Below are 19,423 nucleotides of genomic sequence, written 5' to 3' on the forward strand. Positions count from 1 at the left end.
GCCTTACGCAATATCGTTTACTCCATCCATTGTTTTTTCTTGGTCGATTGTGTAGGCGTGAATTTTTGAAAAAAGGGCAAATATTACCATCGACCTAAATTAAATGTTTTATTATTAATACTATCAATAAATATATTTATTATAGCTAATTCTTCAGTGAAACATCATCACTAAAAGAAATATTGACGCGCGCACTCAAACGTTGATGACCGCACGACTTTAGTACGCGCTTGTCAGATTGCAGTTAATAAATTAAGAAAATGGTGTTATTCTTAAACTTCTTCGGCAAATGACAGGAACTACATTCAATGATTTTCTAAAATCGGAGAGATGAAGCCAGTATATGATAGGATTTGCTAATGAGTTGGTATGTGTAAATGAAAAAGTTAAGATGCTACTGAAAGCTAATTTGCTCGAGATTTCAGTACAATCAATGAAATATATAATTGCGGTACAAATCATATGAGGGCTCCATGCTACTGCAATCATTCCGATAATTATGCTGAATGTTTTCGACATTTTCTTAAAATCTTGGACTTCGTTTGTAGATAAAGGCACATTAGTACGATTTGCTTTAAGCTCTCTATATATATTATAGTACAACCATTCAGTGGCCATGATTGGTAATATTAACAGATTAGTAAAGATAAAATATCCAGTTACAGTATGTCCTCTTGTAAAGTTAAAGATGATACTCAATACCAATGATAAGGTTACAATTAAAAAGCTTGTGATGACGTAACGTCTAGTGGTAACGATCACGTGGTATCTCAAAGGGGCCCATGTCAGTGCAATGGAACGGTCAACACCGATGGCAGCTATCGTTACCAATGATGCAATCATCAGACCACCGGTTACAGAAACTGAAAGTCTAAGTAAAAAAATATCAGGATAATAAAAAAATAGCGAAGTGGGTAGCATTGAAATACTACCCATTCCATCAACAATCGCTAAAAGGCATATGAAGATATTCCTAGTCTTACGAAGTCTAGAACTGAAACAAAACAGTGATACTACCAATATGTTTACAAGAAACGACGAGATACACAATAGAAAAATAAAAGTCTGTAACGTTTTCATGTCAGATTTGGTTAACTGTTTCCAATATTCATCTACTACACAGTGGTTGCTCATCATGCTACAGAAATGTTCTTTCGAAAATGCAGGAGTTTATACTGCTTGCAACAACAACCGCTAATGTAGAAAACGCCAGCTAATGTCGCCGAAACAATCGCTAATGTAGAAAACGCCAGCTAATATCGACGAAACAACCGCTGATTTAGAAAACGCCAGCTAATGTCGAAACAACCGCTAATGTAGAAAACGCCAGCTAATATCGACGAAACAATCGCTAATGTAGAAACCGCCAGCTAATGTCGACGAAACAATCGCTAATGTAGAAACCGCCAGCTAATATCGACGAAACAACCGCTGATTTAGAAAACGCCAGCTAAGTCGAAACAACCGCTAATGTAGAAAACGCCAGCTAATATCGACGAAACAACCGCTAATGTAGAAAACGCCAGCTAATGTCGAAACAACCGCTAATGTAGAAAACGCCAGCTAATATCGTCGAAACAACCGCTAATGTAGAAAACCCCAGCTAATGTCGAAACAACCGCTAATGTAGAACAATCCACCATCGCTAATGTAGTAAAACCTCCAAAAGCTTATGTAGTAAATGCAAAATCAACACCAGCTAATGTAGAAACGGTCAACAGCTAATGTTGTAACGATAATTGCCCAGCCCAGGCTACATCTACATTGATCTTTTAAATAACTGTTTTTCGAGCTCCGTATTTTGAGCCAATATCAATACTACGAATGTTTACATAGAAGCAATTCTAATTCTTCCAATTTATTCATAACGTCAATCATTATGTACGTCACTTTTATTGGACACGAATTCGATACAATTAGTTATTAATGAAAATGATTGAACTGTTTGTCAAGAAATCAATATTATAGAGGAATATTATATTTTTGAAATTTGATTGATGTCAATATTATAATGAGGACTGACAAGCGATTAGTTTATTATGGTACTCAATTTCTTAGACACTTTCTTTGATGTATCAAATGAACCCATATAAACAAACTTGCTCAAAAGTACTAATGTTTTAATATCCTTACCGACTTGTGGTTTATCAATTGAAATCAATATCTGTAAATAATCTAGGCCATTACCTATTATTTCAGGTTTTGAAATTTCATCATAATAGTTAAAGAAAACAAATTAAAAGCATGCGCGTTCAAATCCTGATAAAAACGACACGGCTTAAATGTGAAGTCATTGATCTATAGGCCTAAGTTAATTTAAATTAGTCAACAAAATACTTTTCAAAAAAGAAATTGTTTCTCGTTGACAAAAGTTATTAAATTAAAAAGAAACATTCAATTACCAATTATAGTCACTATTCTTCAAACGGTACAATTCGTTGATTTCCTCGTTGACAGATACCAATATTGCGAATCTGGTCATTAAACGCTTTTCGAAAGTCTGAAAGATGAAACCAATATATAACCGGATTCACTAGCGAGTTTATAACCATACCCACATAAGTTATGCTAAAACTGAAATGCAGTATTGTTGTATTTGATTCCCAATCAAGTATTTTGTACAGCACTGAAACAGCCGTAAATGGTAACCATGTTAGGACAAATACTCCTATAATTATACAAAATGCTTTGAAAAGACGGTTGAATTCGTCGATATCGTTTGAAAAAGACTGTATGTTTGAACGTTGATGTCGAAGTTTTCTGTAGATATTTACATATAAATATATTGTGATAAATATTGGTGAAAATGAAGTAATAAGGAGTATAAAAATAAGTGATTTAAGGTTTAAGAGATACGCAAAAATCATGGTTCCGAACGACAATATTACAATCAAACAACACGTAATGATATAGCGTCGGGTTGTGGCAATAGAACCATACTTTAAAGGTGCCCATACAAGGGCTATTGAACGATCAACAGCAATTGCCGAAATTGTTACTATAGACGCTAGCATTATAGCATCACATAGGCACATCAATGATAATGATACATTCGTGTAATAGCCCATCGTAAAGAAGTTAGGAACCATAAATATGCTCATTAAAGCGTCTAAAATCGCCAGTAGACCTATAAAAACATGTCGCACTTTTTGCAAACGCCTGTTTAAAAAAATGAGTATCACAACCAAAGTGTTTGCTAAAAATGACAAAGTACACAGTACGGAAAGAATCACTGGTATGAAGATAGTGTAAAAAAAACTTGAATAAGCTTCGAACGAACTAGTATTACTGCAATCCATTTTCAGTTTCGCTTTCTGTTTTTGAATATACAGTTGTAAAAAGTTTCTCTTTATCTTCCAAGCACTTGTTCAGTTGTGTGCTCGCCGCCGGAGAGATATTACATTAAGTTATACAGATCCAGACGTTTTCATCAAATTCATTTTTTTAAACTGAGGATTATGTTTAAATTATGAGTGACATGTCGGATATTAAAATCAATACGTACAACTTACAATCCACGGACACTCTGTACTGTCTCAGATATGCACGCTATGCATCTTTCAACAAACAATTGTTGCAAGTTTCCATTTTGTTAGTTTCAACACAACACTAAAAGTACGATACTACACGTTTTAGAACTGTCAATAGTTATTTCGTCACAATAGTAGGTCTACAGAATATCCAACTTCTCATGAACCGGTAAAATGGTGATGTTGCAGTCTGTCAGATGTACCTAAGTCATTTGACTTTACTGAAATACTTTCTTAAATTATTACTTAATTAATACAGATCATTTCCTTGTGGGATCCACAGCACAATGTAGAACGATGATTCTGCTGAGCTTAACGAACACCACGGTAATTTGAAAGGTTCGTAAATACATTCTGTTTACATCTCTAAACTTACTTGCACGAAATCGTATTCTTTTTTGCAAACTCTGACCGATTTGTGGGTCATCAAAATCAATATCTGTAAATTATCTAGGCCCTACCTATTATTTCAGGTTTTCACCAATTCCATCATATATGAGGTTCCTATGGCAACACATTAGAGAACAATTTAAAAGCGCGTTTAAATCCTGATAAAAACGACACGGCTTATTTACGCGTGTCACGTCATTAAGCTAACTTCATTTTAATAATAGTCCACAAAATGCCCTTTAAATCTATCTAACAAGACATAATTTATTAAATTAAAGAAAAAGTGAATTACCAATTACTATAGTAACTATTTTACAAACGGTACAATTCGTTTATTTCCTCGTTGACATATACCAATATTGCGAATCTGGTCATTAAACGCTTTTCGAAAGTCTGAAAGATGGAACCAATAAATAACCGGATTCACGAGCGAGTTTATAACCATACCCACATAAGTTATGCCAAAACTGAAACTTAGCATTTTTGTTTGTGATTCACAATCAAGAAAAGCGTATAGCACTGAAACAGCCGTAAATGGTAACCATGTTAGGACAAATACTCCTATAATTATACAAAATGCTTTGAAAAGACGGTTGAATTCGTCGATATCGTTTGAAAAAGACTGTATGTTTGAACGTTGATGTCGAAGTTTTCTGTAGATATTTACGTATAAATATACTGTGGTAAAAATTAGTGAAAACGAAGTAATGCTGAATATAACAGGGAGTGCTTTAAGGTCATTATCTGATACATATACTACAGCCATGAATACGAATGACAATATTACAATCAAACAACACGTAATGATATAGCGTCGGGTTGTGGCAATAGAACCGTACTTTAAAGGTGCCCATACAAGGGCTATAGAACGATCAACAGCAATTGCCGAAATTGTTACTATAGAGGCTAGCATCATAACATCACATAAGTACACCAATGGTAATACAGTCGTGTAATAGATCATCGTAAAGAAGTTAGGAACCATAAATATGCTAATTAAAGCGTCTAAAATCGCCAGTAGACCTATAAAAACATGTCGCAGTTTTTGCAAACGCCTGTTTAAAAAAATGAGTATCACAACCAAAGTGTTTGCTAAAAATGACAAAGTACACAGTACGGAAAGAATCACTGATGTGAAGATAGTGTACAAAAAACCTGAATAAGCTTCGTACGAACTAGTATAATTGCAATCCATTTTCAGTTTCGCCTTCTATTTTTGAATCTACAGTTGTAAAAAGTTCCTCTTTATCTTCCAAGCACTTGTTGAGTTGTGTGCTCGCCGGAGAGATATTACATTAAGTTATAAAGATCCAGGCGTTTTCATCAAATTCATTTTTTAAACCGAGGATCATGTTTAAATTATGAGTGACATGTCTGATATTAAAATCAATACGTACAACTTACAATCCACGGACACTCTGTACTGTCTCAGATATGCACGCTATGCATCTTTCAACAAACAATTGTTGCAAGTTTCCATTTTGTTAGTTTCAACACAAAACTAAAAGTACGATACTACACGTTTTAGAACTGTCAATAGTTATTTCGTGACAATAGTAGGCCTACAGAATATCCAACTTCTCATGAACCGGTAAAATGGTGATGTTGCAGTCTGTCAGATGTACCTAAGTCATTTGATTTTACTGAAATACTTTCTTAAGTTATTACTTAATTAATACAGATCATTTCCTTTCTGGGATCCACGGCACAAAGTAGAACGATGATTCTGCTGAGATTAACGAACATGGTAATTTGAAAGGTTCGTAAATACATTCTGCTTACATCTGCAACCTTACTTGCACGCAATCCTACATTTTTTTATCAGATTCTGACCGATTTGTGGGTTATCAAAATCAATATCTGTAAATTATCTAGGCCCTACCTATTTTTTCAGGTTTGCATCAATTGCATCATATATGAGGCTCCTATGGCAACACATTAGAGAACAATTTAAAAGCGCGTTTAAATCCTGATAAAAACGACATAGCTTATTTACGCGTGTGAGGTCATTAAGCTAATTTCATTTTAATAATAGTCCACAAAATGCCCTTTAAATCTATCTAACAAGACATAATTTATTAAATTAAAGAAACTGTGAATTACCAATTACTATAGTAACTATTTTACAAACGGTACAATTCGTTTATTTCCTCGTTGACAGATACCAATATTGCGAATCTGGTCATTAAACGCTTTTCGAAAGTCTGAAAGATGGAACCAATAAATAACCGGATTCACGAGCGAGTTTATAACCATACCCACATAAGTTATGCCAAAACTGAAACTTAGCATTTTTGTTTGTGATTCACAATCAAGAAAAGCGTATAGCGCTGAAACAGCCGTAAATGGTAACCATGTTAGGACAAATACTCCTATAATTATACAAAATGCTTTGAAAAGACGGTTGAATTCGTCGATATCGTTTGAAAAAGACTGTATGTTTGAACGTTGATGTCGAAGTTTTCTGTAGATATTTACGTATAAATATACTGTGATAAAAATTAGTGAAAACGAAGTAATGCTGAATATAACAAGGAGTGCTTTAAGGTCATTATCTGATACATATACTACAGCCATGAATACGAATGACAATATTACAATCAAACAACACGTAATGATATAGCGTCGGGTTGTGGCAATAGAACCATACTTTAAAGGTGCCCATACAAGGGCTATTGAACAATCAACAGCAATTGCCGAAATTGTTACGATAGACGCTAGCATCATAACATCACATAAGTACATCAATGGTAATACAGTCGTGTAATAGATCATCGTCAAGAAGTTAGGAACCATAAATATGCTAATTAATGTGTCTAAAATCGCAAGTAGACCTATAAAAACATGTCGCACTTCCTGCAAACGCCTGTTAAAAAAAATGAGTATCACAACCAAAGTGTTTGCTAAAAATGACAAAGTACACAGTACGGAAAGAATCACTGGCATGAAGATATTGTAGAAAAAACCTGAATAAGCTTCGTACGAACTAGTATAATTGCAATCCATTTTCAGTTTCGCCTTCTATTTTTTAATATATATATAAATTTGAATATAATATATTTGTTCCTCTTTATCTTCAAAGCACTTTTTCAGTAGTGTACACGCGCTGGGAGATTTTGAAATTAGAGTGACATGTCACTCATAATTTTGAAATCAAATATTAAAATCAATACTATAACACTTACAAAACGAAAATGATACTGTCTCAGGCATCTTATTACAATAACAATTATTGAATAATAAAGATGGTACATGCTTATTACAATAACAATTATTCAATAATAAAGATGGTACCTGTGATGCTTTATTTGATATAAGAAATAATCAATATGTATGACATGACAAAATATGTATGACATCATACTTAATTCCACATTAACCCAATTGACATAAGATAAATCACTAAATGTAATTTACCTTTCATCTGTTTCGGCGCGGTTCCAATCCGGCGCGCCGGCAAATCAACAACGTCAATGTGTCGTTTTGCTACGCGCATATCGATAGACAGGAGCCCCGTGGAGCATCGTGATTTGCCGGCGACGGAACGGAACCGGAACCGTGCCGGAGCTTTGAAAGACCCCTCCATGCTTCACCTGGATGAATGACAAACGTAAACCCAATTCTGTTCTGTTATCTACTGTCAACTCAATATCCCAAATACATGCCACAGTTCCTCGGCCCATCAGCCGGTTCGCCTAACACTAGTAAATTATTGCAAAGTACTAGACGCACACCAACCGTTTTTTCTTTTTAATTTAAAAGTTTGATTGTAAATTTGTCTCTCAATTTCATATTCGTGTCCATGTGCGTAAACTTCGTATTATTTGTTACAGTTTTCTCGTGTCAACGTATGTAAAACGGTATTTTTTGTCGGGTTGCTCATTTATTCATTTATATAATAATTTAGTTCAAATGTTTCCTTATATCGATATTTTTAGTTGTAATACTTCTGTCTTTAATGTCATTTGTAATAATTACATGAACCTGTTTGTTTTCCTTGTTCTTTTTTATGTAAATCACATGTATATTTAATGGCGATCCTGTATTGGTGTTTTTTTTTATACACTGTTGGATCTTAAATAAATAAATACATATTTTTTAATATCATTATCTATTAAACAATGGTACAATTTTGTAAAAAGTGTGACGTAATGCTTTCCTGAAATCTGAAAGATGAAGCCAGTAAAGAAAAGGATTTGCAATCGAATTTGTAACAGTGAATACATAACATGAAAGTGTAATTAAAGATAATATTCTAGAAAACTCTGAACAGTCTATGAAATACACTGCAGCACCAAGAGCCACGATTGGTCCCCAAGATATTATAAAAATACCTAATATGATGCTGAATGTTTTTAGTATCTTTTTAAATTCTGCAATGTCATTCGCAGTTATCGGCTGACTCGAACGTTGCTGCTGAAGCCCTTTGTATATATTTACGTATAACATTACCGTTATTATTATTACTATAAATATCATAATAGTATGTAAAAATAATATTGTTAAGTCATTTTGGTTTTTGACGTTGAGTATGCTTATATAGATTACTGGCATCACAACAATGAGAACACACGCAAAAAGATAACGACGCGTTGTTGAGATCACGTGGTACTTTAAAGGTGCCCAAATGAGCGCGATCGAACGATCTACGGCGATAGCACTGATGGCTAGCGTAGAAGACAATAACAATCCCTCAGTTATCGAACTTAATACTGCATGTAACATTACTTTAGACGGTAAATATATTATACATGCTGACGTCGGCAACATCGATATGCTAGAGCATGCATCTATTACAGCTAATAAACCAATAAATATTGTTTTTGTTCTTCGTAATCGCTTGTTGGTAAAGAATAACATTATAACAAGTAGATTTGCTAAAAACGAAATTGGACAAATAATTGATATAACAATCATTATCGCCTTTTTATCAGAAATACTCATTCTATCCCAAAATTCAGTATGATTGCTGTTGCAACTTTCCATTTTGTTAGTTTCAACACAACACTAAAAGTACGATAGTTTTAGAACTGTCAATAGTTATTTCGTGACAATAGTAGGCCTACAGAATATCCAACTTCTCATGAACCGGTAAAATGGTGATGTTGCAGTCTGTCAGATGTACCTAAGTCATTTGACTTTACTGAAATACCTTCTTAAGTTATTACTTAATTAATACAGATCATTTCCTTTGTGGGATCCACAGCACAATGTAGAACGCTGATTCTGCTGAGATTAACGAACATGGTAATTTGAAAGGTTCGTATAAATACTTCATTCTGTTGACATCTCCAACCTTAATTTCATGTCATTTTCATTTGATTGGAGTTGATGGATTGGTCAATTAGTAATTCACATCGTATTACATTGTTGACATGGACAACGTATTAATTATTCGTAAATTGTCTTGATGCATATTATGAGTTCTTGTTGCAATCGCCTTAGACACGCGTGCGTAGTATTGATCAGTGGGGATTGACACGATGGGAGGCCTAAAGCCTAGAACGCAACGCAAAGACGTAAGCACAACGTAAGTCATTTTACCAATCACAAGCGATGGATTATTCGAACTTGTCATTGCTCGTTTGCGTTGCGTCTACGTCTTTGCGTTGCGTCTACGTCCTAAAATAAGTTCCAAATTACAATCAAGTAATTATTTTAAACACGAGTAACGTATAAAACGACTAGTCATATATTTTATGAAACAGGTTGAATTCGTCTGTCGTTGGTCTTACAACACATTACTTTCTTAAAAAATTGGTTTTTCAAAGATTTTCGAAATTCGGATAAATGTATCCAATAAATTACAGGATTTGCAAGGGAATTCAAAAGCATCAGCACATATGCCATCTCATCGATCATTAGAATTATTGTTGGTATTTTAGAACAGTTTGCAAAATACGTCACGAGGTAAGCCACTGAACTCGTACCCATTGTTATAATAAATACAAATACTATTGTACTGAATGTCTTTAATACTTGTCTGAAATCATTGATTTCGTTTGATGATATTGTACCTACATTGACCCGATGTTTCTTAAGTTGTTTATATATGTTGATATACAACAATGTGGTGAATATTTCTGTTAGGATAACCATGATACAGCATGCAGCAAGTGCCGTAGTCCAGTCGAATACGGTAGTGAGTAAAACGCGAAATATAGACGGTACTATCACGATGAAGGCACTTGCTATCATGTAACGTCTAGTAGTGACAACCACATAGTACCTCATAGGTGCCCATATAAGAGCAATTGAACGGTCGATGCCAATAGCAGCTATTACCAAAGAAGACGAGTGAAGTAACCCATCGGTAAAACAAAAAAAGAACGTATCAATGCGCTCATCTTCAATTTGGAGTGTAATAGCAAGAAGTATGAACACGCTTCCAGTTGCGTCGACAACGGCTAACAAGCAAGTAAAAATGTTCTTTGATTTCCTCAAAGTCTTATTTGTCATGAACAACATCACCACCATTGCATTCAAAGTGAAAGAAAGTACACCTAGAAAAAATGTTAAAATATCTATCTTCAGTGCTGATGATTTCTCCCATGATTCTTCCCACTCGTCTGAGCCATTAAAACAATTTTCCATTTTTCCAAAGCAACAGCAACAATTCAAACATTCGTCTATAACGACTGTAATGTACTTTGTTACATATCAAGGCGTGTGTATGCCAAATGATCCAAGAAGGAACGACCCTGTAGATGTACAACCTAAGATTAGAATGCTTCAATACCATTCTTTAGACAATCCGCCAACGATTTGGACCGACATTCGATCGACTACTTGTGTCACAATCTCACAAACTGACAAATTACATCAGCTACTAAACTATGTCCCTATTATTATATAATTTGATTTAATGAACTAGATCATTGTTAATGGTTACACTAATTTGATTTAGTTTTTATTTGTCGAATTACTGTTATTTGTTTGTGATAAATGAAATAAGTTGTCATGGTTATCAATAATCAACGGACTATAAAGTAATGTTGCTTTTCTACTTGACAACAAGTTTCGACAGAATACCACTTTAACGATCAAATACATGATAATTTAATATATGTGAATTAGTTGTAAGAAGGAAAACTCTTTTATCTCTACTATGCAATCGATATAAATCAGATGATAACAATACATCCATCAGTGTAAGATTTAGACCTTCCTAATTTAAAAAGGATTTGTAAAGTTTGTAACAATAATTTAGTAGAAAACGAGTTTCATTTTTTGTTCTTTATATATCATTTTAAGAAAACAATTACAATTACTTCCATCTTTTTACTCACTAGGCGCATACTGTTGAAACATTTATTTTATCAATGTCAAGTAAAAAAGGAAAACACATATTATTTTAACCTTGCTAAGTCCATTGCTTATAAAAATAGAAAGCATTATTTAACGCACACATACATTTATTTTATTGTTATTATTTATACTGCTGTACTGGGTTCAATGGCCAAATGTATATAAAAAAAGTTCCATTATAATTTCTAATCTACATGTAGTCAAATTGCCATTATTGACTTTTCTTCAAGTAACATTTTTCTAATTGGTGAAAGGTTTTGGAAGTTGGATCTGCTCAAACTCGGATCAGTCTTAACATTTCAATAAAGTTCCTATGGTAGAGAATAATTCCGCCCTCAATTTTATATCTCTCTTTGTTCCCACAACAAACACAACACTTGATTGAATAGAAGGCGACGGTTAGAGTTCGGTTTATTGTGCTCTGTGTTCCACGTTTAACGGAAGTGTGTGAATTGTGAATCACTTTATGTACGCGCAGCCTTCAGGTGTGCGCATATCATCACTGTGTGGACGCAGGTTGTGTATATGTGCACAGATCATCTTGTAAATACAGATGTTGGTGCACATATCATCGAATAACTGCTAAATTCTATGGACATTCATAAATCAAAGGATCAAATTCAAAACGCTTTCGTAAAACCGTTGCGTTAGCCTTATTGCTGCGATCAATTCTTGGTGATCATAACAGGTAGGATCCTAGGTCTAAACATTTTTTTTTATTTGAGAAATACAAGAACATCTTTGGGATATAATAAATAAATATTAAGCAAATTTAATTACAATACTGTATAACCACCATAGCTTAAAATAAAACAATTAATTAAATTAAGGATACCCAAGGTGATTTCTTTGTGATGGTCATCAAGTCAGACTATACTTTTCCTAATTTAAGACATACACTGAAAATATATTTTGTTTATGTTATTGTGAGAAAAAACAAAAAAGATTTGTAGTCGTGGTTGTTTTTAATTAATGTATTTTCTTACTTTTAATTATTTGTTATTTTTCTGTTCTCTATCTCTTGGCAGGTTTAATAACAATGTCTCTCCATTTGTTTTGTCATAAGCTCTTGTTCCATGTTGTAATTTCTTTTCCTTCAGTCATTTAGTAAATATTAATATGTTTACTCCCTTCGATTCTTCCTTCTATAATCTCTTCAATCTTCTGTTACATGGCCTATCCTTCTTTTTTACTTTAATATTAAATAAAAATGTCTGTTCTTTTCGCTCTCTGTAGTTATTGTTGCTGTAACAACTTTTTCTCCCTACCTCCAGTACCTGGTGGTTTCTTGTCCCTAGCTACCCTTTTTATTTATTTTCCTATAAAATAACCCGCATCCTAAAATAAATCATCATCAAAGAATGTTTCCTTTTCTCAATAGTCGTCTCACAGTACGGAAGAGAGAGTTTAGAGAAAAGAATTACAGAGTTAGAATTTAGAAAGAATGCAATGTAATATAGATTAGAGTTTTGTAGAATTTAAAATTGTTATTATTGTGCTATATCCAGAGAAGCAGTCTGTATTACATATTATATTAATATTGAATAAAGACTGTTCGTGGAAAACCATAATTCTATGCTGGTTTTGTATTTAATTTATATTGTACTAATCAATGTATAATCCTGCCACAAGACTATATAGGAAATAACCAATAAGGGGACTAACATCATACGGACACCCTACGATTACAAGTTCTCTACACCAATTTCACAAAGATTACATTTTACTATACGTAAGAAACAAAAACTGTCACAATCAGTTCCGATAGGGAGTGGAATATTCAAATTCAGGGACAAATGGCTTCCTAGCTCTAACAGTAGACCTATTATAAACTAGAAAGCCACTCCGAGAGTGCATACCTCCGCCTACTGTAAAATTCTCCTACATAAGGTTTCTCCGGTAAAAAAGAAATATATATATATATATATATATGACGTATATATATATATTTGTCTGTGTCTTAATGCTGTTTGTGATTTAGGCTAATTTCACTACAAGCATGTGTATGCGAGTTTGGTGTAATGGTTTTTGTAACAAGCCTTTCAATTAACAATAGCTTCAGTTGACTAACAATAGAACAGCAACGCGAAAATCAAACAAGTGAATTTGAAAAGAAATAGGTTTTTTTAATTTCATTTCATTTATTTCGTCTCACATAATTATAACAACAAAATAACAAACAATAGAGAGAGACAGGATTCCCAAAAGCGAACTAAATCAAACTATCAAGTGGGTCTCCAGCAAAACATAATCATCCAACAATAAAATACAAAATTACAACATTAAAAACAACGTGAAGATTAAAAAGTACAAAATATCTATACAAAAGTTACCCAAGACATTATAATTATTATTATTATTATAGTTATTATTACTGTTAAATATCACAGATATCAAATGAAGTTTCAATTTTTCGTGGATTAATGGCCGATAGTTGTAAAAGAATAAAAGAAAATATTTTGCTTAAAATAACATTTTAATTTATTAATAAATAAGCCTAAGTTAATCGGGAGCGTATTTCTAAGATCCTGAGGCAACCTATCCCATGAGCGTTGAAACTGCTTAAATGTAGAACATTTAGAATTGTCAGTCCTACCAAACTTGTGAACAAATCTTAGATCATTGTCACGCCTGAGGTTAATCTGAACAAAATAAAAAAATATTTGTTATAGAGACATTTGGAAACAAAGGAAATCAATAGGTAATTTATACGACCATCAAAGGACGGAAGACCAAGAACTCCAAGTCTCTGCTCATAAGACAGGGTGCCCCAGGATTTAGGTATACAGACCCTGGTGGTCATGCGGCGTTGAACCCTCTCTAAAGATTCAATCTCTCCCTTTCGATACGTAAACTTCTACTAAACTACTCGCATCAAAAAAACTTGCACATTAAATCAAATTATCTTTTAAATTTACAAATCACAAATTATACCTCTTGCCTCTTGTACAAAAATGAAGTTTTTTGGACAAGTAGTTCTCGAGTTCTCTATTTGTTACTTTAAGACTGCTCGCCGGCTTTTGGGAAATTCTGTCCTATCTTTTAACACTAGCAGGTCTGAACAGTATACCGAAAAAGTGGTCCAGAATTGGGACCATGGTCCCAAAATTTAATGGAATGGTCCTTGACCACATATCTATCCGTATATTCATTTTGGTAAAGATCTTGTAATTACTTTTTGAGTAATCCTGCTAACAAACAAACAAACACACGCTACCGATTACATATACCTCGGAGGTAAATAAATAACTGTAATAATAAAAACATAATATAAGATAAACTACATTAACCAAACAAAGACCGGGGACGACAGGTGGCAACGGTGCCTGGATTCGTCGTTAGGTATATTCATCCTGGGAAATGGGGATTTCCAGACTGCTTGTTTATTTGTCACCCAACCGTTATGGATGTCATAATACAAAACAAACTATTTCTGGCCTATACATTGCAAGTACAAAGGGTATCGAAAGTATATGATGACATAATCAATGTCGAAATATTGAACAATAACACGTTAAAAACAAGTTTTACTGGTTTTATTATTAGAAATTACGCAATAAGAAGCATACAATTTGTATCATTTATTAAATTCAAAACTTTTAATAATATTAAAAACAGAAAGTTTCGAAGGATACGAGTATTAATAGTAGTAGGCTAAAAACACACATTTATTTATTTAACATTCAGATGTGATTTCATAATCATGGAAGCTAAAGATACACCGACGCACTACGAACAAGACGACGTCTTCGTTGAAAATGGAGGTTGGGCGAATGGAAGGCGTCCTTCGTATAGACGTTCATCCAGTACAACAACGTCACAAACACCATTTCTGATTAAAGATCAAAACTACGTAAGAAGAATATCAGAACCCGTAGAAGTAGGCGTAGGCCTACCTGTATACATTGATTCACACGTTGCCAAACAGAAGAACTTTAAAACAGCTGTGATCGGTGTAATTATGTTAATAGTTCTGGTGGCTGGTTGCGTTATCTGTTTTTATAGAATAGAGGACAGAACCAATGATTTACAAAGACAATTAACAGAAATGAAGGCAGAGTTAGAAGCTTTGAAAAAAAGCAGTTCACAACGTGCCTCAACGAATGATGGAGAAGACGCTAAAAGAGAGTGCGTCTGCGTGCCAAACACGCAGGAAGACGCGATCAACCAGGGAGATTCTTCGGATGAAAAGTCATCCATTTTGCAATGTTGTACAAAAGATAGTAAGCAAGTAAAGACCATCATTGAAGAGGTAACATTTTCAATTGAACTTCAATAGTTAAAACATACTGTATGTTTAACGATGCCAAATCACACCGTTAATTACGGCGTCGTAATACTGAAGTGAAATCGCCTTGCATTTCAACGAGCGCAAAGCGGAAATGACGAAACGAATTACTTCAGCCAAAGATGAATTTAAACCCTATTACTATGGATAACATTTTTTTTTTGCGTTTCCAGGTTGTCCAAGAGAGATTACATTTCAAATTACCAGATAATGATGACAGTCCTACTAAGCCTGTGCTTAACGTCCCACACAAGCCTATCGAATTCAAGAAGAGCACAGCGTTTGCCCATGTGAACGGAATAGCAAGCACTGGACCCGGAAATAATAAAATGAAAAGTAACGGATTATTACTAAAATCGTCATAAAAACCCAGGGGTTTATTGTCTGCATGGACCTACCTGAAATGTATTGGCTAAGGTCCAATGGGTACAGAAAAATATCTTCCGCTTTGGAAATCTATAAATAGCTAGACCGGTAATCTGTACAGTCTACTTAACCTTTTTAAACTTTGTGTCTCTGGAGTCACGTTCACAATTTATCCAGGTACCTTGCTACTAGGTACCTATTGATAATAATACAATCATAATAGAAACTGTCAATCTTGTAGAAAAAGTAGGTCTACTGATATAATACTCATGTACTTTGTTTAGGCCTACAGCTACGTTTATTAACCTCAAACCTCATCCAATTATTATAATTAAAAATAGTTTATTATAACTATCATTAATATTATATCTAATTATTATTCTTCCTTTTTAAAGACTATATAACCAGTTGGAAGGACAAGCCGCAGCTATCAGAACGCATTTCGTACCACAGAGGACGCATAACGATAGAAAACACAGGCGTCTACTTTGTATACAGTCAAATATACTTTTATCAAGAGTCAGACATTAATCAAAATGAACCAGTGAACAAAACACAGCCTTCTGCTCACGATGCCATGGTGAGTTGGTCATAAAATGTATCCATCAATGCTAATAAAAAGGCCAATTTTACCACTCTAAAATGAGCATTAGAAAACATACAGAGGCCCAACAACAACAGAAACTTACTTTAGTCATTTCGAATCAGATTATTGTAATCGTTTTATTTACAGGACTCATTGTTTGTTAACTGACAGTACAGTACAAAGATTAGCTCAACTGCATTTTACAAAACACTTTATATATTGCCAGGGGTCAGTATAGTTCGTCACGCTAGAAACGACTTGTAAACAGTGATAGTTTCCAAAAGTTTTGAACGTTTATAAAAAGTCAAGGTTATACACCAACTATTAAAACGATACTTTAAAAATAGGTTAGATCGGAAAGCCTTCTTTTCCCCGCGATTGTCGAATTGAATAATCCACCAACATACATTATAATAAGAAAACCACCACAAAACATTCTAACTAGGAAACATTAGTGTCTAGAAAAATAACAAAACATATCAAATAGGGGCACCATCTTCGGTTCTGGACGTAAATTATCCGTACGTACTACTACATTGTCTTCTTTTCGAATTATTTGCTCATTGTGGTTTAAGCGTCACGGCACTCTTACTTATTATTTAATGTCAACCTCCTCCAATGTAGACAATCAACTCTTTCGTCTTTTGATGATTTCAAAGTTTCTTGACATGCATTCATTTCTCTCTGCAGCTCCATGAGACCTGCGTGAATGGTGAACCGATCATGAAGAGTGCCGTTCCATTTCGAGAGTACACAAGCAAGTACCACGGTGGAGTATTCGAACTTAAAAAGGGGGATAGAATTTGCGTACGGGTCTCAAGCGACGACTATCAAGTCAATATGGACCCAGAACTATCATTTTTTGGCGTGTATGGATTACAGGAGTCTTCACCAGAACTGCCAACAACCAAGCCACACACAACCACTGAATGAAGAAGTTAAGAGTGGACAAAATGTGGAATCACAAACGTGCAGCTGTGTTATAGTATTTGCGAATAATTATTGTACAACGCACTTTCATAACTGAAATCTAGAGCGTACAACTGGGGGTATAAACATTGCGCGCGGAGAACATTACACTCATTTACCTTACGAGGTATATGAACAAAACAGTAGGCCTAACTGTGTTTCATGAATTCATGAATCCGAAATAAACATTTCAAGCATCGGATTATGGTCGGGTGGGGTGGTTATGGGAAAATATATACAGTATACATTAATACGTATTACGTATTTGGTGAAAATCCATCTACTATTCTGACAAACTAACATAGGCGCGGCCTATTCTACTTCGTTCATTCCACATAATGTCACATTAAAATGACACGCATGGCTAAAATGTTCAATACAATATTTTGTGTCATACCGTTCCAAGGGAATTAAAAACACAACGCTGTTTTTATTCACATACCATATCCTGATTTAAAAGTATAGAAAACAGTCTTTTGTATCCTTATTGTATAGGAGGCTTGTTCAGGGTCAAATATGCGAAACCAAATTGTAATTCAAATGTTTGCCCTATTAAACTTCTCGACTTTCTAAAAAACTATAGTCGCGATGTAAAAACCCACACAAGGAACTACTAAATTTATCAAATTACCTAATAATTATCCGATTTTTCCAGTTAATCTCCATTATCTCCTTGCTTTGACTCATGTAGGAGTAGGCCTATTCAAACTTCCAAACGATTATGGAGTTTTGAGTATTGATTGATTATCCAATTAATCGGAACACAGCACTAAAACATTTTATATAATTATGGGATTATCTTTTATCATTATCATGATGACGTTATCGTATTTATCAATTTACAATTTGGGACTTGAATCAATAAAATGATAGGACCAGATAACGGTTAAGTTAATTTGTTTTACCCAGTGAACTTGTAATCGAAGTTTCATTTACAAGGTCTTATTCAAACAAACAAAAAGCTAAGAAAATAATATTATTATCGCAGGCATAATCAAGTAAATGATCTCCCTGGTTTAGATTACAATGTAGGCTACAAAGCTGGTATACTAATACAATTAAATATACTAATGTTATATGTTATTCATTAGGACGACCAGGAAATATAGTACCACCTCAAATTCTGTCAGTTAAATGTATTCATATTGTTACCCGATAGGACTCCGATAGCGTTGTATATTACAGTACCGCTATCCCTATTATTAAGCACTGCATGACTCGTATTTGTGTAAATAATTTGTACAGTATTCCACAAAAGGTTAGAATGTTATATTAAGCGGCCCGCAATGCATCAACTCTCATATAAACTTTTTTTCCTGGATCCATGGGGAGCACATTATACTCGCTTGCCTATTTTACATTCCTGTTAACAAATAGAACATTCCAATGTATAATGGTGTACCGGTACCATATATGCAAAAAAAAAATGTATTCAACAATTGTTTATAATGTATATTGATTGTAAGTAAGAGGAGATGTTTCTTTGAACAAAGAAGCGTTTATTTATTTTAAATAAATACACAAATAGAAACTTTACTGCGTGTTGTACTTGCTTTATACCGGGTTAAACTTGACTGCGTATTGTACTTGCTTTATACCGGGTTAAACTTTACTGCGTGTTGTACTTGCTTTATACCGGGTTAAACTTTACTGCGTGTTGTACTTGCTTTATACCGGGTTAAACTTTACTGCGTGTTGTACTTGCTTTATTCCGGGTTAAACTTTACTGCGTGTTGTACTTGCTTTATACCGGGTTAAACTTTACTGAGTGTTGTACTTGCTTTATACCGGGTTAAACTTTACTGAGTGTTGTACTTGCTTTATACCGGGTTAAACTTTACTGAGTGTTGTACTTGCTTTATACCGGGTTAAACTTTACTGCGTGTTGTACTTAACTTGCTTTATACCGGGTTAAACTTTACTGAGTGTTGTACTTGCTTTATACCGGGTTAAACTTTACTGCGTGTTGTACTTGCTTTATACCGG

The 19,423-nt window shown here is 34.1% G+C and overlaps 1 protein-coding gene across 1 annotated transcript; it reads left to right on the forward strand.

Annotated features, from left to right (window-relative positions):
- Nucleotides 1-11,635: 11,635 nt before the first annotated feature.
- On the forward strand, nucleotides 11,636-18,973 carry LOC140050035 (uncharacterized). Its single transcript, XM_072095041.1, has 5 exons — nucleotides 11,636-11,916; nucleotides 14,916-15,480; nucleotides 15,690-15,852; nucleotides 16,278-16,462; nucleotides 17,159-18,973. The coding sequence occupies exons 2-5, from the start codon at nucleotides 14,932-14,934 to the stop codon at nucleotides 17,399-17,401; spliced, it is 1,140 nt and encodes a 379-aa protein (XP_071951142.1). The 5' UTR covers nucleotides 11,636-11,916; nucleotides 14,916-14,931; the 3' UTR covers nucleotides 17,402-18,973.
- The last annotated feature ends 450 nt before the right edge of the window (nucleotides 18,974-19,423 follow it).

This window comes from Antedon mediterranea, chromosome 5 (genome assembly GCF_964355755.1).
Source record: "Antedon mediterranea chromosome 5, ecAntMedi1.1, whole genome shotgun sequence".
In the NCBI taxonomy this organism is placed as follows: domain Eukaryota; kingdom Metazoa; phylum Echinodermata; class Crinoidea; order Comatulida; family Antedonidae; genus Antedon; species Antedon mediterranea.